Genomic DNA, 26,179 nt, shown 5'->3' with positions numbered 1-26,179 from the left:
CTCACGGGGAATCAGGAAGGAATTTTTTTCTCTGCAGGAGCAAATTGGGTCATGCTTTGTTGGGTTTTATTGCCTTCTTCCCGATCAACTGTTGGTATAGGATTATAACCTTTTTTTTTTTTGTTGTTAATGGTTGAACTGGATGGACTTTTGTTTTTTTTTCAGCCAGACTAACTATGTAACTATGTATTTATTTTGAGGGCATTATTTTGAGGGCTCACCTGACAGGAATCTTTGTTTCCAGCCTGGTACCCGGCACAGATCTGGTCACTGGGGACAATGACTACACGGCTACTGATGCCGGTACCGACGTGGTACATTGCGTCACATTGGCTGTTGCTGATAATTGGTACCGTCACCTGCTGGAGGATTCCTGGGTATGGCAGCGACACTGCAAAAAAAAAAAATAAAATAAAAAAAAAATTAAAAATGACCACCAGCTCCACAAACAACCAACGAACAAGATAAATCTGTGAAGACAGGAGTGTGTGTGTTCTAAAGTAGAAGCTTTCCCTGCACCTCATCCACGTTAAACCAGCAATAAAGCCTAAAATGACATCCAATGCATGGTTGCTGTGAGGAAGACTGTTCAAGTGTTGTGTGCCTGGCTGCCTGGGGTCCCAGATGAGAAGAGAATCCGGGACAATTAGCAGGACCTAATGCAAATGGAAAAAAAACAGAAAGAGGGCGCACCGACCTAGTGCAGTGGTGGGCAACCTTTTTTTTCAACTGAGCCAAATCTCGCCAAAACCACGATTGAAATTTATTTTGAGAGCCACATTTTTAAAACTGAAAATACATCCCCCATATAGTAATTCATTCCCCCTTAGTAATTCATCCCCCATATAGTAATTCATCCCCCATATAGTAATTCATCCCCCATAGTAATTCATCCCCCATATAGTAATTCATCCCCCATATAGTAATTCATCCCCCATAGTAATTCATCCCCCATATAGTAATTCATCCCCCCTATAGTAATTCATCCCCCATAGTAATTCATCCCCCATATAGTAATTAATCCCCCATATAGTAATTCATCCCCTATAGTAATTCATCCCCCATAGTAATTAATCCCCCATAGTAATTAATCCCCCATATAGTAATTCATCCCCCATATAGTAATTCATCCCCCATAGTAATTAATCCCCCATAGTAATTAATCCCCCATATAGTAATTCATCCCCCATAGTAATTCATCCCCCATATAGTAATTCATCCCCCATATAGTAATTCATCCCCCATAGTAATTAATCCCCCATAGTAATTAATCCCCCATATAGTAATTCATCCCCTATAGTAATTCATCCCCCATAGTAATTAATCCCCCATAGTAATTCATCCCCCATATAGTAATTAATCCCCCATAGTAATTAATCCCCCATATAGTAATTCATCCCCATAGTAATTCATCCCCCATATAGTAATTCATCCCCCATAGTAATTCATCCCCCATATAGTAATTCATCCCTCATATAGTAATTCATCCCCCATAGTAATTCATCCCCCATATAGTAATTCATTCCCAATATAGTAATTCATCCCCCATATAGTAATTCATCCCCCATATAGTAATTCATCCCCCATAGTAATTCATCCCCCATATAGTAATTCATCCCCCATATAGTAATGAATCCCCCATAGTAATTCATCCCCCCACATAGTAATTCATCCCCCATAGTAATTCATCCCCCATATAGTAATTAATCCCCCATATAGTAATTCATCCCCCACATAGTAATTCATCCCCCATAGTAATTCATCCCCCATATAGTAATTCATCCCCCATAGTAATTCATCCCCCATAGTAATTCATCCCCCATATAGTAATTCATCCCCCATAGTAATTCATCCCCCATATAGTAATTCATCCCCCATAGTAATTCATCCCCCATATAGTAATTCATCCCCCCTATAGTAATTCATCCCCCATATTGTGTCAATTCACTTACCTTTGCTCCGTGCGTTCCTCTCGCCGTTTTCCCGCGCCGTTCCGGTCTTCAGGGCGGACTGTGAGAGGAGTTCGTCACGCTGCCCCGCCTACATCCTGACAGCCAATGTTTGCCACGCTCTGTAGTTTGCCCATTGCTGGGCTAGCTGCAGAGTCCTGACTTTTGGGGCGGCCGCCCGAGAGGAGGGAGGGGAGCGGGCGCCCGGCACACAGAAGAGCCGCATAAAAGTTTGTAAAGAGCCGCATGTGGCTCGCGAGCCGCGGCTTGCCGACCACTGACCTAGTGCATTATCGTTTAAAAGTATTTATTGAAAGAACAAAGTAAGTATCATACCCACAATGGACATAAAAACACAGGCATGTCACACTGAACAAGATGTATGATCCAAACAGCATCTGAGTCCATACGATGGAACCCTGGATGACCAACTGACTAACACGTTTCGAGGACACAGTTGGCTCTGAGGAAGAGGTTGTGTCCTGGAAACGCGTTAGTCAGTTGGTCATCCAGGGTTCCATCGTATGGACTCAGATGCTGTTTGGATCATACATTTTGTTCAGTGTGACATGCCTGTATTTTTATGTCCATCGTGAGTATGATACTTACTTTGTTCTTTCAATAAATACTTTTAAACAATAATGTACTAGGTCGGTGCGCCCCCTTTTTTTTTGCATTTAGTGAATTTGGACCACCCCGGTCTGTTGAGGGCAGCAAGCGGTGCATATTCCAGAACATTCATATCAGTTCTACTGAGTCCATTCCATTTGCTGTGTTGATATATTCGATCAGCATTAGTGGTAATCAAATTCTTAAACATTTGACATTCTGATCTAAATTTAACAGTGCTCCAAATTTATGGTACATTTGTCCTATCTGTGTCCTTACCGCCAGTCCCTATATTCCCCCATCCAGTCACAGTGCAGTTCATGCCTGCTGGGAAGTTCATGGAGGATGGTGGCACACATACAGGCAGAATGTACTCGGTGTAAGTGACGGGGTTGGAGAGTTTGACCAACTTGCTAACGCGTTTCGAGGACACAGCCTCTTCCTCAGAGCCAACTGTGTCCTCGAAACGCGTTAGTCAGTTGGTCATCCAGGGTTCCATCGAATGGACTCAGATGCTGTTTGGATTGAATATCTTGTTCGGTGTGACATGCCTGTGTTTTTATGTCCATTGTGAGTGTGATACTTACTTTGTTCGTTCAATAAATACTTTTAAACAATAATGCACTAGGTCGGTGCGCCCTCTTTGTTTTTCTATTTGCATTTAGTGAATTTGGACCACCCCGGTCTGTTGAGGACAGCAAGCGGTGCATATTCCAGAACATTCATATTGGTTCTGCTGAGTCCATTCCCAGAACAGGAGGAAAGTATTTGCTGTGTTGAATTATTAGGACCTGTCAGGGCTCTCTGCTACGTTTTATGAAAATATTTTTCACTTTTTACCAGGTAGGAACATATCAGTGCATGTCAGCATGGAGTGGTTGAGTTGATATATTCGATCTGCATTAGTGGTAATTCAATTCTTAAACATTTGACATTCTGATCTAAATTTAACAGTGCTCCAAATTTATGGTACATTTGTCCTATCTGTGTCCTTACCACCAGTCCCTATATTCCCCCATCCAGTCACAGTGCAGTTCATGCCTGCTGGGAAGTTCATGGAGGATGGTGGCACACATACAGGCAGAATGTACTCGGTGTAAGTGACGGGGTTGGAGAGTTTGACCAATGCGATGTCTCCGGGGGTCCCAGCACCGCTCCACAGAGAGTTGATGGTGATATTCTCCACATTGGACGTACTCTGGTGAGAATTGACGATGCTCAGCTTGTATGCCCCCAGAGCAACCGTGTAATCCAATGGTCTGATAGAACTAAACAGCACAGAAAACACAATAGAAACCTTAAAACATGTCAGCTACATACTATAAACTGTAACACAAACATAAAAGTGTGAATCCCAACAAGACGTTTTTATTGCGTTGCTTCTGAATTGACTTGAGATTAATTTCTTAGCGGTAATCAAATAATCCAAGCGCGATGTTATTTAATGGTTAACTAAAGCCCTTGGCTATATGCACCAGAGCCATAGGTACAGCACACATTCATGTATTAACATCTTGGGCACGTTTGGATGCATCTGATCCCAATTGGCTGAAGAACCAAATTGGCGTATGAGCCTCTTTTTTCCCAAACGAGTCCGCTCAACACATTTTTTAGACAAGACCAATTTATATATTGATAGATGTATTCATTATTAACAGGAGCTGAATTTCCTGCACTGAAGCAGCAATCTAATGCAATGCTGAGTAGATGTATAGACATAAAAAACGACTTACTATTCAAAACAATGGGCAGCGGTCAACACCCATTGGTTGGAGATCAAGGAGCCACCACAAACGTGGGAGTCTAGATAGCGCAGACTGACCTGCCATGGCCAAGCTCCTTCAACTGCGTTGGTACCACCAACTATCCGACTGCTGATGATCGACATGCCACAGATTGGCTGGGCTGGTGTGGTGAGGTTGGAGACCACAGATGTGGGATACACTGAAAAATAATAGAGATAATTACTAGAGTTTTCATGTTCTCCCTGTGCCTGCATGGGTTTCCTCCGGGGTGCTCCACACTCCAAATACATGCTGGTTGGTAACTGGATCCTGTTTAAATTGGTCCTAGTATGTGTATGTATGAATGAGAGTTAGAGACCTTAGATTGTACTCTCCTTGAGGGCAGGGACTGATGAGGGACGTTCAAGTCAAACCAGGACTTTTGAGTTTATATGATAAAAGAACAATTTTCAAGGAGTAAAAACTGCATTTATGCTTTGACATACTCCCCTGCTACATTTATACACTTATCCCAGCATTTAACTAATGTGCGTAAAGCTTCAAGCGGTTGTAAAGGCTCAAGGTTTTTTACCTTTGTGAATTCTATGCATGAAAGTAAAAAACCTGTGTGCAGCATCCCACCCAGCCCCCCTCCCAATACTCACCTAAGCCCCCTCTCAATCCAGCGATGTGCCCTGGAGTCTTGGTCAAGTCAAGCTGCTTGCTGTGGGGGCATCTGACAGGAGGGAGAGGCCAGGAGAGCCTGCGGGGGGACCCGAGAAGAGGAGGATCCGGGCAAAACCATTACACACAGCAGGTAAGTATAGACATGTTTGTTATTGTTTTCTCAAAAAAACCTTTAGAATCAAAATTAAAAATGAAAAACGTGTTGTGCTCCACTAATATTAAATGTGATATTTACACTGAAATATAAACATAGGATTAATGTGTATGATCAAAAATGATTTTAGTAACAAAAATGAGTCCAGCTTTAAATTGCAATCTGTGACTTGTGTTATTCACTAGTGAAAAATAAATAATATAAAAAGGTTTTTTTAAAAAACATATAAAAAATTATATTTGAAAAAGTCCACGAAAGCTTTAACTTGTGTGCAGGGGCAGACTGGCAACTCATGGGGCTCCCGGGCAATAGGGGATCATGGGGCCCCTGTGTCCTTGCCCAAACTCAAAAAAGCCTATGAAAAAGGTACCAGGGGCATCTCATGGGGCCCCCTACTGACCCTGGGCCCTCGGGCAGTGCTCTAGTTTCCAAATGGTCAGTCCGCCCCTGTTTGTGTGTTCCTTCACCAGTGTGTGCTTACCTGACGTATATGACCAAACTGTTAAGTGAGGTCAAATGCAGCTTGTGTCCCTTTAACTGGACTTAGAGATGAGTGGACATTTATATCCGTGTCCCAGATGGATGGATGGATGGATGCGTGGAGTGTTTGCCTTTTTCCAGCAGGGGGTTTCGCTGTTTCCAAGAGGCCTGCTTTCCTGGAGTTGGATGGATGGATGAGTGGAGTGTTTGCCTTTTTCCAGCAGGCGGTCTCGCTGTTTCCAAGAGACCTGCTTTCCTGGAGTTGGATGGATGGATGGAGTAATCCCTCTTTCCTCTAGGGGGTCTCTTCCCTCCTTTCTGACTTATCTCTCCATGTTCATGGGTGTCATGTAATTAAAGAATGTAATATAGTGCCTTGTCTCCTTTAAAAGTAAGTATTAGCAGTAATAATATAGTGCAGCATTCCTTTAAGCGTCGTGACCTCAAAGCCCCTTTAGATTCACTTTTGGCATAGAAAGATTTGTCAGTACACCTGAACCATCCTAGGACAGCCGGCTTCACTACGTCATCTGACATTGTGAAGCACTACCTGCTGAAATTAATTTCTTGTGCAATTTCATGTCATGCGTCAATTATTCAGGATCAGGTGTTCCATGAACTAAATGTTCCCAGGAATGACTGCTGTGGGCTGGGAACCACCATGACCGGGATCTACAGATGGCCATCTTTGCAAAGTTTACACCATTCAAATGTCTTACTGAGGCTCAGCGTCTCATCACCGTACTGTGCTTGAAGTCTTCTGTAGATATCCGCAGGTTTTATGTCTTCGTTCACAAGAAACTTCATCACCATGCTCAGGGGCATGTTTGCCAGGCGTTTGCCTAGGGCGGCATTTTTTCAGGGGGGCAGAGCAACCCCCTGGCAGAAGTGACACAGTGGCAGCCAGTGATTGGGAAACAGTGGAGGAAGAGGAACAGCAGGAGCTGGAATTCACGAGAGGTGGCTGGATGGGATCAGACTCTTTCCTGGTCCTCATCATGGCTTCGGAGGTACCTGGCGCATGTCACACGGCAAGCTGTGGTGGTGAGTGCTGGAACAGAGGAGGGTGGTGTAGAGCAGTTCAGTCATCCGTGACAGGCTGGGGGCTGCTGGATGGTGTCTGGTTGTCCGGAGGGGTGAGGGGGTGGAGGAATGGGTGGTGACCAGGGGGGTGGACTTTTTTTGTTTTGCCTAGGGCAGCACAAAAAAGAAATACACTACTGCACACTCAGTTTTCTGCACTCACTAACACTGTTGTCTGCCATCTTGATTAATGGTCCCTTGACTGGCCCGCGACATATGCACCATCTATCGGTAATAGGACACACTGGCCACTTACTACTACATGTTGTACCGCCTCACTAGCATCCCTTTTTATACCTGGAAAAGGAAAAGTCCCGGTTTGACTTGAACACCCCTCGTACAATATTTATGTAGAACGATGTGTAAATTAATATTACATGTAATAAAGAAACAAATAAATAATTAGAGAGAAATGAATGAATCAATCAGTTCAGATCTCAGGTCCAGGCATTATGAAATCAGGTCAGGCGATTTGGAAATCTAAACAATCATGACTCAGGAACTGCACATTCCTCAAAAGACTGGATAAACATGCAAGGATTTGCTGTCTCAGTTCAGTAATTTCTATGTATATTGAGGGGAATTTATCAAAACTGGAGCAGATGGAACCTGGAGCAGCTTTCCAAGGCAATTGATTTATCTTCGGATTGTTTGGTTTTAAAACTGAAAGATAGAAGCCGATTGGCTGCTCAAGATCAGGGGCGGACTGACAACTCATGGGGCCCCCGGGCAATAGGGGATCATGGGGCCCCTGTGTCCTTGCCCAAACTCAAAAAAGCCTATGAAAAAGGTACCAGGGGCATCTCATGGGGCCCCATACTGACCCCGGGCCCTCGGGCAGTGCCCGAGTTTCCAGATGGTCAGTCCGCCCCTGCTCCAGATCCTATCTGCTCTAGTTTTAGTAATTTTCCCCAATGTCTTCTATCAGTGACTTACTTAGCCAATCAGAGTATAGGAGCCACAGTATGGAAACCTCCCTGAATCCCACACTAGAAATACTAGAATGACTGTCATATTGTTTTATGGAAGTTTCGGAGCAAAGGCGTAGGAAAATGCAGATAAGATTTTAGAACCCAAAGGGGACTCAAAAATAAGCGTGGAGGACCTTTAGGAAATACAGTATATTATTGATGACAAATCACACATTTTTGGTCTAAAGTATCAATGCAAATAGAAAGAACTTTCATTAAAATATATACAGTAAGGTTTCAGAACACAGCTAAACTGTTCCACAGAACACTTGTACAATAAGTATCTGTTATTTGGTCAACCAAGGCTCCTCTTAATACAGTTGCAAGAAAAAGTATGTGAACCCCTTGGGATTACGTGGAGTTTTGCATGAATTGAGCATAAAATGTGCTCTGAACGTCATCTAAGTCACAACAATAGAAGAACACAGTCTGCTGAACATAATACTACACAAACATTAGATGTTGCCATGGTTTAATTGCACATAACATGTAAACATTCACAGTGCAGGGAGGAAAAAGTATGTGAGGCCCTAGCTTAATGACTTCTCCCAGAGCTAATTGGAGCCAGGAGTGAGCCAACCTTGACTCCAATCAGTGTGATGATATTGGATGTGTTGCTGACAGCTGTTCTGCCCTTAAAAAACACACACCTCTTTTGGGTTTACTGGTTTCAAGAAGCACTGTCTGATGTGAACCATGCCTCGCAGAAAAGAGCTCTCAGAAGACCTACGATCAAGAATTGTTGACTTGCATGAAGCTGGAAAGGGTTACAAAAGTATCTCCAAAAGCCTTGATGTTCATGTGTCCACGGTAAGACAGACTGTCTACAAATGGAGAAAGTTTAGCACTGTTGCTACTCTCCCTAGGCGCGGTCGTCCTGTAAAAATGACTGCAAGAGCACAGCGCAGAATGCTGCATGAGGTAAAGAAGAATCCCAGAGTGTCAGCTAAAGACCTACAGAAATCTCTGGCACATGCTAACATTTTTGTTGACACATCTGCAATAAGGAAAACATTAAACAAGAATGGAGTACATGGGAGGACACCACAGAGGAAGCCATTGCTGTCCAAAAAGAATATTGCAGCACGTTTGAAGTTTGCAAAAGAGCACCTGGATGTTCCACAGCACTACTGGCAAAATATACTGTGGACAGATGAAACCAAGATTGAGTTGTTTGGGAAGAACACACAACACTATGTGTGGAGAAAAAAAGGCACAGCACACCAACATCAAAACCTCATCCCCACTGTAAAACATGGCGGAGGGAGCATCATGGTTTGGGGCTGCTTTGCTACCTCAGGACCTGGACGGATTGTTGTCATTGATGGGAAAATGAATTCCAGAGTTTATCAAGACATTTTGCAGGAAAACGTACGACCATCTGTCCGCCAACTGAAGCTCCACAGAGGATGGGTGATGCAACAGGACAATGACCCAAAGCATACAAGTAATTCAACAAAACAATGGCCGCAACAGCACAGAATACGCCTTCTGGAGTGGCCCAGTCAGAGTCCTGACCTCAACCCGATTGAAATGCTGTGGCATGACCTTAAGAGAGCGATTCACACCAGACATCCCAAGAATATTGCTACACTGAAACAGTTTTGTGAAGAGGAGTGGTCCAAAATGACTCCAGATCGTTGTGCAGGTCTGATCTGCAACTACAGGAAACATTTGGTTGAGGTTATTGCTGCCAAAGGGGGGTCAACCAGTTATTAAGTCCAAAGGTTCACATATTTTTCCTCCCTGCACTGTGAATGTTTACATGTTATGTGCAATTAAACCATGGCAACATCTAATGTTTGTGTAGTAATATGTTCAGCAGACGGTGTTCTTCTATTGTTGTGACTTAGATGACGTTCAGAGCACATTTCATGCCCAATTCATGCAAAACTCCACGTAATCCCAAGGGGTTCACATACTTTTTCTTGCAACTGTATATATATGTACTGCCCTCAAGGCACTCCTTTACTACCACAATTACCCAACAAAGGTCATATGGTAACCCACCCACACTCTACTGGTTCCCCCAAGAGCGTGAGATCTTGATGTGTTGGTCTATCCTCTCTCCATTAAGTTTTAAAAGATAAAAGTTAGCTGGTCAATGCTCGGATACAAGTATGAACTAATTCAGGGTTTCCATATTACTAGAATTCAGCCATGCTGTTGGCTTCAGCTAGCCAGAGGAGAGGAATTAGATATTTTGGCTAGATGGACAAAAGCGCTTTGCCTTCATCAGGAGTCATGAGCCCATGGAGGTCAGGGAGGTCCTTCCTCTTCGAGAGGGGACCAACACCCTGTGCATTTTTTTGGTTTATTTGGTGTTTGGTTTCTTGAGCATTTTTTTTTAAAATGCTCTCCATTGTACAAGAGCAGTCCTTTAATTGACCAATTATACAGTACTAAAAAAAAGAATTAGCTGATGTGTGAGAACAGTTGGCTAAGCTGCCTTCCTAGACCTTTGGTAGACCCCAAGGGATGATTTAGTAAGAAGGTCTAACATAACTCTTCTATGTATCACATTGTTAAAGTGTATCTTTGTTGGATCTGCAGGGAGATGGCTTTTGTATAAGGTTCTATGGGAAGTCATTTCAAACACCAACCAGCCTGCTGTAGAAATATTACATAAATTCATTTTATGAGTGATTTCTTCTTCTTCCCATCCAGCTCTAAGTAACAGAGGGATTACTTTTCATCGAACCCTCATACAAAACATCAAAAGCATGAGACTTTACTAGATTTTTTTCTGCAGACAATAGGTGCAGATACCCCCCCCCCCCAAATTCTGACCTTTTGTCTCTGCACCCTACCCACCTCTGAGCATCATCTCTTGGTTCCACCCCCTATGCCCCTCCCAGTACTGTCCCTTTTAGAGAAAACAGAACCAAGTATCATTTTGTGGAGTCATTTCTATGGAATTTGTTAATTACCAGAAGAAAGCAGCAAAGCAGTAAAATAGATCTCCTGCAGCCAGTAACAATACACCCCCTAGCAACAATAGATCCCCTCCAGGAACATCAAACCCCCCAAAAAACAAAATAACCCTCAAGCAACAATAAATTTCCCAGCAGCCAGCATTAAAGCAGAGTTCCACCCAAAAGAGGAAGCTCTGCTTATCTGAACCAACCCCCCCCCCCCCCACCACCACATTTGGCACCTTTTTGGGGGAGGGGGGGAAGGTACCTGGTTTTGACAGATACCCGCTCCCGCTCCCGCTTCTGACTCAGTTCGCTGCGGCTCAGTTTTGTGCCCCCTCGCAGCCCTCTAGGACATTTCACAGGTCCCAGAGGACTGCTGCCCTTTCACAAAGCGCAGTTGGGATCCGGCTGTGAAACCGCACGGCTTTACTGCCAGTTTCCCTTAGTCAAGATGGCTGCACCAGCACCCGACAGCCGATTGAAGAATCAGCTCGGGGTGAGGACACCACTGGATGCCTGGACAGGTATGTGCCCTAATATTAAAAGTCAGCAGCTACAGTATTTGCAGCTGCTGACTTTCATTTGTTTTTATTGGGGGGGGAGCCAGGGGCGGGAACTCCGCTTTAACAGACCCTCCAGCAGCCAGCAACAATAGACCCCTCCCTCAATAGTAGATACCTCCCAGCAACAAAAGAACCCTTACCCCAAAAATAGATCCCCACATCCCCCAGCAACAATAGACCAAAGCAGCTAATATCAATGGACCCCCAAGCACACCCCAGCGCTTCTTGCCATTAAATACATTCAGTGCCGGAGGTGCCGGAACTGCATTCCCCCGCGTTCCCGCTGAAAAAAATCCCTGGACTGCACGCATTTTCCATCCACATTGAAGACCTCTTTAGGAGTTTGGGCCAATTTGTCCAGTCCCTGTGTTACATTCAAACATCATATAGCTGCACGAACAATAGTACAGAGACCCTCGGTCCCAGTGTGTAACTAGTTTGTCCTGACAATGCTCAAATCCCCAACCCAGGGGCGGACTGACCATTTGGGAACTCGGGCACTGCCTGATGGCCCAGGGTCAGTAGAGGGCCCCATGAGATGCCCCTGGTACCTTTCATAGACTTTTTTGGGTGTAGTTTGAGTGTTGGCTAGGACACAGGAGCCCCATGATCCCCTATTGCCCAGGGGCCCCATGAGTTGTCAGTCCGCCCCTGGGTTGGAGGGAGGGGAAGGGAGAGGCATAAAGGATACCAAGAGTAATGTCAATGTTTTGATATATTGTTAGATAATTATGAGCATCATAACATGGTGGTTTTGTGAGGTTTTTTTGTATATGAAAAATGGTATTTTTAAAAAATTTATAATAAAATATATATATACAGAAAAAAAACATTCTGCTGAGCGAATTTGCATCAAATTTGACCAGGATTGTGAACCTCGAATGCATGGTAACAAGGAACTTGGATCTCATCCTTACTCCAGAGTGGATAAAGACTCTACCCAATCTCCTGAATGTACATTGATAGTAGGCAGGGGCGGACTGACCATTTGGAAACTCGGGCACTGCCCAAGGACCCGGGGTCAGTAGGGGGCCCCATGAGATGTCCCTGGTACCTCTTTCATAGGCTTTTTTGAGTTTGGGCAAGGACACAGGGGCCCCATGATCCCCTATTGCCCGGGGGGCCCCATAAGTTGTCAGTCCGCCCCTGATAGTAGGAGAAATCTGAAAAAGGCAACGGCTACAATTTACACAATTATTTATAACAGAAAGGAACGAGCGCCTACCTGCCAGGAGTAGAAAGCTAATAAAACATTGAATGTCCTCCATGGTTTTTCTTCGCTCCTCTCCTTGATGTTGTCACCAATGTCCGGCTATTGGGAGTAATCTCTGTCCTGGGTGGACTCGGCTTGTGCTTTGCCTTACATACTACCGGCCGGGTACATTAGTAGAAGCTCAGACTGCGACTCCTTCCAAGAATGTGTACAGACCCGTTCTAAGGGAACTTTTGCCTTCTCTTACTAGACATAAGCAAACATTTCTATCGATATGAAGTCACATGGCCCTGGGAGGGGACGACGTCAGCCGCAATCCAGAAATAATAGTTATGCACTTGAATTTTTTTCTCTGTTTACTTTTTTTTTTTTTTTTGGTGGGGGAGGGGAGTTAAGTATCATTCTAACTCACCAGCATTATCATTCTTAAGAGGGTTGTTAGTGTTGATGTTGGCTCCTTGTTGGGACTTGTAGCAGATAAGCCGTAGCTCTGCTCAGCCGGAGTGCAGCAAGTCCACGTCGTATGACCAGCCGAAGAAACGTGCGTGCGCAGGGATGGAGTTACAACTAGGCGCCGCGGGCTTGTGCCTATAGGATGCAGAGTGAAGGGGCTTGCTTTCTGGGAATATTGTTGAATAAGCATTTTTTTTAACATTGTCCCTGAAAAACCCCCCAAGAAAACAAAAAAAAAACCAACAGTATGGAGTTGATTTACTAACACTGTAGAGTGCAGAATCTGGGGCAGCTGTGCGTGGCAGCCAATCAGCTTCTCACTTCAGATTGTTCAATTAATCATTGACACAATTACCCTGGGAAGGATTTGGTACTCTCTACTTTTTAGTAAATCAACCCCGATGGGTCTTTATAAATTTAATAAATAAATAATATATATAATTTATATATATATATATTATAATATATACATATATATATATTATAATATATATATATATATACACACACACACAGGTGTACCTGTAATTTTCGGTTTACGAATGCAAATCCATTGAAAATAATGCCTCGGTTTACAAATTTTTTTCGCAATGCGAAGTAAGTTTCCCCAGGATGCATTGCACCTGGGAGGTTTATAGCGCCGCCCCTGTGCATGCTGGAGCGTATTTTCATGTGCTCTAAGGTGAGAGTTCTACGAGCTCGGAGGTGGCACCGTTTCTTTATTTTGCTTAATCTCACTTTTTTGGGACATTAATATAAGAAGAAACCACAAGATTTATTGAATGAATTATTTATTTTATCAAGATTGTTTGATCTCACAGTGTATGACCTACATTTGGGACATTTAATTTAATTAAATGTCCCAAATGTTTAAATTTAAATCATATCACAACTTGACTACTGCAACTCCCTCCTCACTGGCCTGCCTCGCCGCTGGCTATCCCCGCTTCAGTCGATCCTGAATACGGCTGCCAGACTCATTCACCTTTCCAACCGCTCCATCTCCGCCACCCCCCTCTGCCAATCCCTCCACTGGCTTCCGATTGCGCAACGGATCAAATTCAAAATCCTAACTCTGACGTACAAAGCTGTCCACCATACTGCCCCGAACTACATCACTGACCTAATATCCAAGTACCGCCCAACACGCACACTCCGCTCCTCACAAGACCTCCTTCTCTCTAGTTCCCTGGTCTCCTCCTCCCATGCCCAACTCCAGGACTTCTCCAGGGTGTCACCCATCCTCTGGAACTCCCTGCCCCAACCCATCAGATTATCACCTACTCTCCTCTCGTTTAGGCGCACCCTGAAAACCCACCTCTTCAGGGAAGCCCACCCCACCCCCTGCTAACTTGCCAACCTCCTCCACTCTTCCTACCACTCCATCCCCCACAGCTATCTCCTCCTGTGCCACCATCCCCTCCCTCCTAGATTGTAAGCGCGAAAGAGCAGGGCCCTCGATCCCCTCATGTTTTGCATTGTATTGGTATTGTTCTGTCACATGTTCTGTCCCCCTCTGTAATGTACAGCGCTGAGCGAACTATTGGCGCTTTATAAATACTGTATAATAATAATAATAATTATGATTTTTTTGTGTCACTTGATTGTTTATTATGTGAGCAGCACATGGCATCCAGTGTGGAGGTGTCGGAGGTGTTGCGTTGCGGTTTTTGCATCAAGTTATTGTGGGATTTATGTTCTGGTGTATACTTTTTTTTATTGTCTGCTGTATACTGGTTTTTTTTATGTATTCTAGTTTTTATGTTCTGGTATATACTGGTAACTATTTTTGATGTACAGTTGCAAGAAAAAGTATGTGAACCCCTTGGGATTATGTGGAGTTTTGCATGAATTGGGCATAAAATGTGCTCTGAACGTCATGTAAGTCACAACAATGGAAGAACACAGTCTGCTGAACATAATACTACACAAACATTAGATGTTGCCATGGTTTAATTGCACATAACATGTAAACATTCACAGTGCAGGGAGGAAAAGGTATGTGAGGCCCTAGCTTAATGACTTCTCCCAGAGCTAATTGGAGCCAGGAGTGAGCCAACCTTGACTCCAATCAGTGTGATGATATTGGATGTGTTGCTGACAGCTGTCCTGCCCTTAAAAAACACACACCTGTGTTGGGTTTACTGGTTTCAAGAAGCACTGTCTGATGTGAACCATGCCTCGCAGAAAAGAGCTCTCAGAAGACCTACCATCAAGAATTGTTGACTTGCATGAAGCTGGAAAGGGTTACAAAAGTATCTCCAAAAGCCTTGATGTTCATGTGTCCATGGTAAGACAGACTGTCTACAAATGGAGAAAGTTTAGCACTGTTGCTACTCTCCCTAGGCGTGGTCGTCCTGTAAAAATGACTGCAAGAGCACAGCGCAGAATGCTGCATGAGGTAAAGAAGAATCCCAGAGTGTCAGCTAAAGACCTACAGAAATCTATGGCACATGCTAACATTTTTGTTGACACATCTACAATAAGGAAAACATTAAACAAGAATGGAGTACATGGGAGGACACCACGGAGGAAGCCATTGCTGTCCAAAAAGAAGATTGCAGCACGTTTGAAGTTTGAAAAAGAGCACCTGGATGTTCCACAGCACTACTGGCAAAATATACTGTGGACAGATGAAACCAAGATTGAGTTGTTTGGGAAGAACACACAACACTATGTGTGGAGAAAAAAAGGCACAGCACACCAACATCAAAACCTCATCCCCACTGTGAAACATGGCGGAGGGAGCATCATGGTTTGGGGCTGCTTTGCTGCCTCAGGGCCTGGACGGATTGTTGTCATTGATGGGAAAATTAATTCCAGAGTTTATCAAGACATTTTGCAGGAAAACGTATGACCATCTGTCCGCCAACTGAAGCTCCGCAGAGGATGGGTGATGCAACAGGACAATGACCCAAAGCATACAAGTAATTCAACAAAACAATGGCTGCAACAGCACAGAATACACCTTCTGGAGTGGCCCAGTCAGAGTCCTGACCTCAACCCCATTGAAATGCTGTGGCATGACCTTAAGAGAGCGATTCACACCAGACATCCCAAGAAGATTGCTACACTGAAACAGTTTTGTGAAGAGGAGTGGTCCAAAATGACTCCAGATCGTTGTGCAGGTCTGATCTGCAACTACAGAAAACGTTTGGTTGAGGTTATTGCTGCCAAAGGAGGGTCAATCAGTTATTAAGTCCAAAGGTTCACATACTTTTTCCTCCCTGCACTGTGAATGTTTACATGTTATGTGCAATTAAACCATGGCAACATCTAATGTTTGTGTAGTATTATGTTCAGCAGACTGTGTTCTTCTATTGTTGTGACTTACATGACGTTCAGAGCACATTTTATGCCCAATTCATGCAAAACTCCACGGAATCCCAAGGGGTTCACATACTTTTTCTTGCAACTGTATATGGGATTTTATGTTCCTGGTATACTGATAATTATTTTCTGGAGTATACTTTTTTTTATTTTCTGATGTATACTGGTTATTGTTTTCTAGTATATAAAGAATTTTATTTTCTGGTGTATACTGGTCATCATTTTCTGATCTATATTGGTTTTATTATTTATTGTATACTGTTTTTTTCATTTGCTGCTGTATACTGGATTTTATTTTCTGGTGTATACATTTTTTTAATTTTCTGAAGTATACTGGTTATTTTTTTTCTGGTGTATGCAGGATTTTATGTTCTGGTGTATACTGGTCATTATTTTCTAGTATACTGCTTTTATTTTCTGCTGTATACTGCTTTTTCTTTCTAGTGAATTACTAAATATAAAATAACTTAACAAGAATGAACATGTGTCTCTCTCTCGTTCTGCCTCGAGGCCAATGAAAGGCACTCGTGTCATATTCTTCTGTGTTGTGTTTAGTCATGCAAGATCATACGGGGAAAGTCCAGCATATTTTTAGTTCATACATTTTGATTTATGGTTCAAGTGATACATTTAAATTAATTTCAAATAAACGTTCACATTTTACACGCATGCTTTTGTAGAAATTTTGTTCTGCCATTAAATCTGCAATTTTGCAAACTGTCCAGTAGGAGGAGCTCTGTATGTCACCATAGGCACTCAGCCTGCCTGCTTAAAAAGCAGGACGTAAATTCCTAGAATCCCTAAACACATTTTGTGAATTAGGTCGCTACACTTTATGAATGTGCGTTACAAAAAACAATAACCTGTATAACACTTCACTACTTTTACATGACTTTAGAAATTTTTTTAGATACCTGCCCCCTCGACCCTGTCCCCTCACAACTCCTACGATCTCCCTCCTCCTCCATTCTTTGCTCCCTCACAAACATCTATAATCTCTCCCTCTCTACTGGCGCATTCCCCTCCCCTCTGAAGCACGTGCACATCACTCCCATACTTAAAAAACCCTCCCTGGACCCCACCGACCTGAACAACCTCAGACCCATCTCCCTGCTGCCATTTACATCCAAACTCCTTGAGCGCCTAGTCTACAATCGCCTGAGTTCCCACCTCACCGACAACAACCTCTTCGATCCCCTACAGTCCGGCTTCCATCCCCTACACTCCACCGAAACTGCCTTACTCAAATCACTAATGACCTGCTAACCGCCAAAGCTAATGGCCACTATTCAGTGCTCCTACTCCTCGACCTCTCAGCGGCTTTCGACACGGTTGACCACCCCCTCCTCCTCAAAAAACTACACTCCCTCGGCCTCAGAGACTCTGCTCTCTCTTGGCTCTCTTCCTATCTATCACAGCGCTCCTTCAGTGTTACCTATAATGCTGCCACCTCCCCCTCACTCCCCCTCTCTGTTGGGGTCCCTCAAGGCTCTGTCCTCGGGCCCCTTCTCTTCTCCATCTACAACTCCTCCCTTGGTCAACTGATACACTCTCACGGCTTCAACTATCACCTCTATGCCGACGACACACAAATCTATCTCTCTACCCCTCACCTCACCCCTTCAGTCTCCGCCCAAATCACTAGCCTACTGAACGACATATCGGATTGGATGTCACTTCACTTCCTCAAACTGAACCTTTCCAAAACCGAACTCCTAGTTTTCCCCCAGCCCGCACCGCCCCCCCCGACTTCTCCATCACGACCAACAATGCCATCATCAGTCCCACCCCGCAAGCCAGAGTACTTGGTGTCATCCTAGACTCCAATCTGTCCTTCAAGCCCCAGGTCCAATCGCTGACAAACTCATGCAGACTCCACCTCTGCAACATCTCCAAAATACGTCCTTTCCTAACCCCGTAAACTACTAAGCAACTCATTCACTCCCTCATCATATCACGACTTCACTACTGTAACTCCCTCCTCACTGGCTTACATCACCACAAGCTATCCCCGCTTCAGTCTATCCTGAATACTGCAGCCAGACTCATCCACCTTACTAACCGCTCCGTATCCGCCACCCCCCTCTGCCAATCCCTCCACTGGCTTCCGATTGCCCGACCGATAAAATTCAAAATGCTAACACTGACGTACAAAGCTGTCCATAATTCTGCCCCAAACTACATCACCGACCTGATATCCAAATACCACCCAAAATGCACAAGACCTCCTTCTCTCTAGTTCCCTGGTCTCCTCCTCCCATGCCCGTCTCCAGGACTTCTCCAGGGCTTCCCCCATCCTCTGGAACTCCCTACCCCAATCCATCAGACTATCACCTACTCTCCTCTCCACCCTGAAAACCCACCTCTTCAGGGAAGCCTACCCCGCCCTCTGCTAATTGCTAATTACTCTTCCTACCACTCCATCCCCCACAGCTATTCCTTCCATACCACTATCCCCTCCCTCCTAGATTGTAAGCTCCAAGGAGCAGGGCCCTCGAACCCCTCGTGTATCACATTGTATTGTTATTGTACTGTCTCATGTACTGTCTCCCATTGTAATATACACCGCTGAGCAAACTGTTGGCGCTTTATAAATACTGTATAATAATAATAATAATTTTTATATTTGGTAAGTGCAGCATGCCCATTGATGTGTCATTGTAATGATTCAAGGTATTTGTTATCTCTCACAGTGATCACGGGACTTCTGCCTTTCTCTCCAGAAGTAAGGAGCCATCTTTGTTCAGGCCACATCCAGATGAACTGAATGGTCCATTTGAACGGACCCTTTGGACGCGTGAATTATCGGTCAGTCTTCCTCTCTCTTGCATAATATCACATACATTCCTGGAACAAGTTGCATATCTCCGCCATGATACATACTCCACCATTCCATCCTGAGTCATCACTGTTTATGTAGAGACAGGACAACCATCGTTCGGCTTTTGAGTGTGCTGCTAAATAATTGCTCCAGCTGTAGGCCAAGTGAATAGGAACCCTGCAGAAAGTCGGCTAATTGCTAGTTTAAAATCCAAAGCTTGTTGGAGGATGAAGAGGCACAATTTGCTGGCTGACATCAACACTGAGCTAAGTAAACCTGTTTATCAACCAGCGGATTATTCCCATGACAGCACAGAACATAATCACACGCGGGAAGTCATGTCTCCTTTCTATTTCTGTCATGTTTTCTGGTGTTCTAAGGAATGATATGTCGCCGTGAGGGGTGTGTGTCATCTGAAGGTGTTGGAGTATATTCTTGGCTACACAGGAGCCCTAAGCAGTGAGAAGCAATGGGGCTTCTAAGGAGGGTCTGTGTGTTGGGTGATGAGTGGCCTGGAACTTAGTGGAAGAAGTCTATGAGTGACACCATATAGATCGTATTGAGCATGCTAGTTCTGCATTGGCGGGAAGTTAAACAGCTGGAAGATAACAGCAAGGAGTTGGTGTCTGTGAGTGACACCAGATGGACTGCATTGAATTTGTGGGCCCTATGTGGGTGGAAAGTTAAGCAGCTGAAAGATAACAGGCAAGAAGTTGGTGTCTGCGAATGAGACCAGATGGTTCCTGTTGGGTGTGCAAGCTCCGCATGGGCGGGTAGTTCGGCAGCTAGAAAATAACAAGCAAGGAGTTGGTGTCTGTGAGTGACACCAGATGGACTGCATTGAATTTGTGGGCTCTATGTGGGTGGAAAGTTGAGCAGCTGAAAGATAACAGGCAAGAATTTGGTGTCTGCGAATGAGACCAGATGGATCCTGTTGGGTGTGCAAGCTCCGCATGGGCGGGTAGTTCGGCAGCTAGAAAATAACAAGCAAGGAGTTGGTGTCTGTGAGTGACACCAGATGGACTGCATTGAATTTGTGGGCTCTATGTGGGTGGAAAGTTGAGCAGCTGAAAGATAACAGGCAAGAAGTTGGTGTCTGCGAATGAGACCAGATGGATCCTGTTGGGTGTGCAAGCTCCGCATGGGCGGGTAGTTCGGCAGCTAGAAAATAACAAGCAAGGAGTTGGTGTCTGTGAGTGACACCAAATGGACTGCATTGAATTTGTGGGCTGTATGTGGGTGGAAAGTTGAGCAGCTGAAAGATAACAGGCAAGAAGTTGGTGTCTGTGAATGAGACCAGATGGTTCCTGTTGGGTGTGCAAGCTCCGCATGGGCAGGAAGTTCGGCAGCTAGAAAATAGCAAGCAAGGAGTTGGTGTCTGTGAGTGACACCAGATGGATTGCATTGAATTTGTGGGCTCTATGTGGGTGGAAAGTTGAGCAGCTGAAAGGTAACAGGGAAGAAGTTGGTGTCTGAGACCAGATGGATCCTGTTGGATGTGTAAGCTCCGCATGGGCAGGAAATTCAGCAGCTAGAAAATAACAAGCAAGGAGCTGGTGTCTGTAAGTGACACCAGGTGAATCATGCTGGATTTGTGGGCTCTATGTGGGTGGAAAGTTGAGCAGCTGAAAGATAACAGGGAAGATCAGGGAAAGTATGCACTGGGCAGCCTATTTTTAGTTAGTTTAGCGGAAGACTGTTATTGCACTTTTGGACTATATTGCTGAGAATACATTTTCTGCCAATTTCCTACCTGCTCTGAAGACATTTCAAGGGGGTGCATGGTGATAAAAGGCGTATCCAGAACAGGGCCTGTTGCACACACACACAGGGTGAAGAGGAGGACATGTTGTTGCTAAGAGCAGGGGCAAACTGACAACTCATGGGGCCCCCCGGGCAATAGGGTATCATGGGGCCCCTGTGTCCTTGCCCAAACTCAAAAAAGCCTATGAAAAAGGTACCAGGGGCATCTCATGGGGCCCCCTACTGACCTCGGGCCCTCGGGCAGTGCCCAAGTATCCAAATGGTCAGTCCGCTCCTGGCTAAGAGTAACCAACACAATGGAATGATATGGCAGCCAGATAGTGGGAGTACGGTACTGGCAAGGGTTATGGGTTCTCTGCATAGTAAGGGGAGCGGTGAACTGTTTCTCTCCCGGGCAGTTGGTGCCCCAGCTAACCGGGACTGCATCTGCATGGAGGAGACCCTAGAGACCCAGCCACAGGTATGGAAGGAGTCAACCAAGTTAAGTCGTGCACACAGGAGAGTCACACAGAGTCATGGCAGAACCGGTATTTTATCATGAGGGGTGAGGTGATAGGAAGCTGGATTGGTGGAACGGGACATATGCTCAGTGGTGTTCCCTTCAAAATGTTACATTCCATGGACATAGGACAGTGTGGCCCATTCAGCAAAGCCTCAGCTTATGATACAACTGCACAGGGTGTATGGCTCACTTCCCTGGGGCCCCCTCCCAGGCTCCTCACTCCAGCCTTTTCTCAATCCATCTTCCACCCGACTTCCCTGCTGCTCAGGCTCTGCCCCATTTAAGGGTTGTCCTTGGTAACCATGCCTGGCATCCTGCCTGGGGATTGAGCAAGGTCCCTTAAATATACAAATCTAGACTTCATCCCCTCCTCTGCCCCTCTTCCAGAAAGATCTGGAAGTTTTTCTGGAAGGGTGAGAGGGCCCCAGAAGCCCTGACCTGTAGAGCCCCCCAGCCTGTCCTGAGGTGAACTCCTGCCACACTCTCAGGCTGACTCATCCCAGGCTGCTACCCAGCCTCTAACCAACAAAAACAACAACCCTAGCTACCAAGAGGGCTCTACGTGTCAAGCAACCATTCACTGTAATAACCTGCCACCAGCTGAAGTGATAGAAGTGAACCTATACAATGTGTCAGTACTTGTCACATATCAGAGATGCCACGTTGACCGCCCGCTCCCTTTGACAGATAGTACGGGGAATTCATGAATTGCAAGTCCTGACAGCCTTAGCGGCTGTGGGCTTGTAGTTTTCAATGAACTACCACGGCACTGTGGAGCTCTCTGGTAGTTCTTTGAAGCTTCCTGTCAGAATATCTGTTTGTTAGTACATCCCATACACCCCATACATCCCGTACATCCCGTACATCCCATACACCCCGTACATCCCATACACCCCATACATGCCGTACATCCCATACACCCCATACATCCCATACACCCCGTACACCCCATACATCCCGTACATCCCATACACCCCATACATCCCATACATCCCATACACCCCGTACATCCCATACACCCCATACACCCCGTACATCCCATACACCCCATACATCCCATACACCCCATACATCCCATACACCCCATACACCCCATACATCCCGTACATCCCATACACCCCATACATCCCGTACATCCCGTACATCCCATACATCCCATACACCCCATACATCCCGTACACCCTGTACATCCCGCACATCCCATACACCCCATACATCCCCTACACCCAGTACACCCCGTACATCCCATATGGCAAGCAGATATTCTGACAGGTCTGCAGGAGACCTGCATGGCATCAGCCATCTACTGATCACTGGTGTAATGCTTTCCAGGCTCCTGTAGACAAAAAATAATAAATGCTCATTTTTTTACCTGCATTTATTATTTTTGTCTAAAAGGTGAACTTATCGTTTAAGCCCAGCCATTTATTTTGGCTGGTGCAGAAAGCTAAATAACGAACTTCATACATTGAGTGTTGGAGCTGACTTCTCTGCTGGAGAAATAGCCCAGATTATGTATTCGTATGTTGTCTATCTTAGTCATGATGGGTAAACAAAATCAGAGTTTTCTCCTCTGCTCTGTGTGTAATATTGTCAGGTATCGTATTTTAAAACATATCGTCTGCAATGTAATACTTGTCCTAGGCAACGTCGCATTAACGAAGGTCAGGAAACCTGTATGGGCAGTTTCACATTTCCTCCCAGTATTGGTGGCTCTTGGCCAGAGATCATTATACCTTTCAATGGATGAAAACAATACAGGTGTCAGGAAACTATGGTGTCATTGGCTCAGGCAGCTCCAACAGTGATAGGGGTGCTGATAAAAATAGACAAGCAATGTTTGCATTTTTGTGACGTCCCTCTTCATTCTGTCCTTTGTTTGCTCTGTTCGTGGAGCTCTTCTGCTCTTTGTATGTTGCTGTGATTTATTGAGTCACGTGTGTTTACTCAAGAAAATATTCTCTAACATTTCCTGGTGACACCATAGCTAAAAAAAAGGCATTGTATGCCTAAAGAGGACCAGTCATGACTTTGTTAATGCACAAACAGAATATTTAGACTTAGTTCCCCTTTAAATTGGCAATCCTAACTTCACACTACGACGTTAATGATTGTGCCAGCCCTCCTACCTTCCATGGCTCTAGATTGGTCAAGAAGGCAGCCATGTATATATGATTTATATTTTTTTAATTTAAAACATATTTTTCAAAATAGTTTATTTTCCCAAACTAATTTTTATTGCTACTTTATCTCTTTTTTTCCAGTTGCGATGTATGGGCTTACTGGGATAGGCAAGTGGACAACTAAAATATATACTTTTCCTGGAGATGGTCTGATCTCCCTTTGGTACTCGCAACATGATATCCCAGAAATTTTCTTTCAACAGCTTTGAGTTTCTCAAAATATATAATACATTCTTAAAGGTGGAGAAGTCACTGATAATGTATCTTTGAACCAACCAAAAGAAATAAAAACTTGGCTGATACTCAAACAACCACCCTGTAGTTAAACAAGTCAATGATTCCTGATAGAAATGCCAATCGTGGGAAGGTGTCGGTTCACATATATGCGGATTGGATGTAGTTTGAACCGCATCCAACCCGCATGACATGTGAAAAAACATTGCTTCCTATAGTGCCTGTTCATATATGTCCGGTGCACTGGCAGTGAGGATTTAGTACGGTTTGAAAGATTCTTGTCTGATTTCTGAGCAGTGCCTTCAGGTTCAGGTACGGATTACAGGCTATTGACTTCTATGGGAACCATTTCTAAACTACATATGTGTGAACGGGATAAAATCCTGAGCCTATCCTATCTTGAACTTGATATAAACACAGTGGCTTAATGGTTAGCCCTTCTGCCTGGCAGTACTCGGGTCACTGGTTCACATCCCAACCACAGCACCACCTGCCTGGAGTTTGCATGTTCTCCCTGTGCTTGTGTAGGTTTCCTCCAGGTTCTCCAGTTTCCTCCCACACTCCTAAGACATGCTGGTAGGTTAATTAGCTCCTGTCTAAATTGTCCCTAGTATGTATGAATGTGAGTTAGGGACCTTAGATTGTACGCCCCTCGGGGGCGGGGACTGATGTGAATATACAATATGTACTATATGTAAAGCGCTGTGTAAACTGATGGTGCTATATAAGTATGTGAAATAAATAAATGCAAACCTGACATGAACAGCTGAACAACTACTGTATCAATCAGCTATGAAACCTGAACTTCAATCCGCACCTAACTCTTTTGTGATTTATGTGTTTGTAAATATTTGCATGTTTTTATTTTGTACCGGTGTTTCTATCATTTAGCATATTTATTTACTTATAAGGTGTATTACCCTCCTAGATAGGTTCTAGGTTTGGTAAATTTAGTTTCTGTCTCACTGTAATTAGTTGAGCTGCATGTGATTATTTTGGTCAATTATGATTTTCACCGGCTGCAGGGTTGACTGCTTCTCCCTGCCTGTCTGGAAAGGTTCTGGAACATAGTAGGCTTAGAGAGTAGAATCAGCAGAAGAATATTTATGCAGCCCTGGCCAATCCCTAGGGATGGGTGCCCAGATGGTGGCTGGGAGGGAGCATAAATAGCAATGGGCTTGGAACAGAAAGGCCTTGTCCTGGAGGAGAAGATCTCAGCTTTGGGGGCAGGCCTGCCATGTGTCTGCTGCTCACTGAGGTCCCAGCTATGCTACCTAGGGGGCCATTTCTGCTAGAATTCACTGGAGCGGAGAGGCTTTCGTATGGGGATCTGATCTGGTATCACCGGAAAGGTATCTGGAAGATATTGGAAAGAGCCATCCAATTATCCAAGGACATTAATCGGTACAGACTGGAGTGAGAGATCCCTGAGACTGTGTGCTGCTGCTATATATCTTGTGCTAGAGTCAGTGTTGCTCAAAGGGGACATTGTCCGTTGTGTCCTGGTATAGCTCAGCCCAATATTTGCTGCAAGGACTGTGCTCAGATTCTGAGGAGGAAGAATAGTGTCCTTGAGTTGCTTCTTAAAGTCACTGGAGTATCCCACCATTACCTTAACCCTATCCAAGTTCAAGGTCTGCAATAAAGCATCAGAAAAGAATACCCCCTAGACCAGGGGCGGACTGACAACTCATGGGGCCCCCGGGCAATAGGGGATCATGGGACCCCTGTGTCCTTGCCCAAACTCAAAAAAGCCTATGAAAATGGTACCAGGAGCATCTTATGGGGCCCCCTACTGACCCCGGGCCCTCGGGCAGTGCCCGAGTTTCCAAATAGTCAGTCCGCCCCTGCCCTAGACTGATTATTGAGCCAAAGGAGTGACTGTGATTGTGTTCCTGGCTGCAGGTGCAACTATGGGTAAAAAGAACCAAGGGACCTAAAGCAGCAAGCTCCTAGAGGAGTGAGTGCTACAAAGGTTTTACTACAACATGGATGTTTGAGTCTCAGACAGATTTTAATTCTTTTTGGTTTGTTCCCAACATAACCAACAGCCTGAGCATTTGGTCTCGAGATTTGTACTCAAAAGGATTATCAGCAATTTAAGGAAGCAGATACATCCCTTTAGAAGAGATAGCATGACCACTATATCTCTTATGTGGAGAGGGATGGACGCCACTCCACCGATCCCCAGGAGTCAAACAGAAAGTGGTGTGTGCTCTAGCTGGCCTCAGCCATCACTCCAACCATGCCTTCTGATCCATCTGGCCCCGCCAATCGGGGGCTTGGTTACAGAGGCTTCTGTGACCAAGTCCCTGATGGGCAGGACGAAACACATCAGAGGGTGTGGTTGGCGTGGCGACTGAGACCAGCTAGAGCACACACCACTTTCTTTTTGACTCCTGGGGATCGGTTGAGTGGCATCCACCCCTTCCCACATTTGGTATGTCTCTGGTATGACTCAGGATGCTGCTCCTCTCTCTTCCTCGGGGTGATCATACTTCTTGTCCAGCTTCAAGCGGAGCCACAAACTTGCTAAAGGTC

The 26,179-nt window shown here is 44.8% G+C and overlaps 1 protein-coding gene across 1 annotated transcript in view; it reads right to left on the bottom strand.

The window, feature by feature from the left end:
* Positions 1 to 26,179, bottom strand: part of LOC149454675 (transmembrane protease serine 9-like) — a 69,697-nt gene that overhangs the window by 31,344 nt on the left and 12,174 nt on the right. Inside the window, exons 6-8 of the mRNA XM_089687216.1 lie at positions 4,292 to 4,502; positions 3,555 to 3,826; positions 222 to 391 (exon numbers count right to left, since the gene is read on the bottom strand). Of these exons, the coding sequence (XP_089543342.1) occupies positions 222 to 391; positions 3,555 to 3,826; positions 4,292 to 4,502 (653 nt within the window). The remainder of the gene's footprint in view (positions 1 to 221; positions 392 to 3,554; positions 3,827 to 4,291; positions 4,503 to 26,179) is intronic.

Source organism: Staurois parvus, unplaced genomic scaffold (assembly GCF_062004578.1).
Source record: "Staurois parvus isolate SC_StPar_1 unplaced genomic scaffold, SC_StPar_1.0 ptg000421l, whole genome shotgun sequence".
Taxonomy (NCBI): Eukaryota; Metazoa; Chordata; class Amphibia; order Anura; family Ranidae; genus Staurois; species Staurois parvus.
The sequence above is the reverse complement of the archived record's forward strand: the minus strand, read 5'-3'. Positions and strand labels throughout refer to the sequence as shown.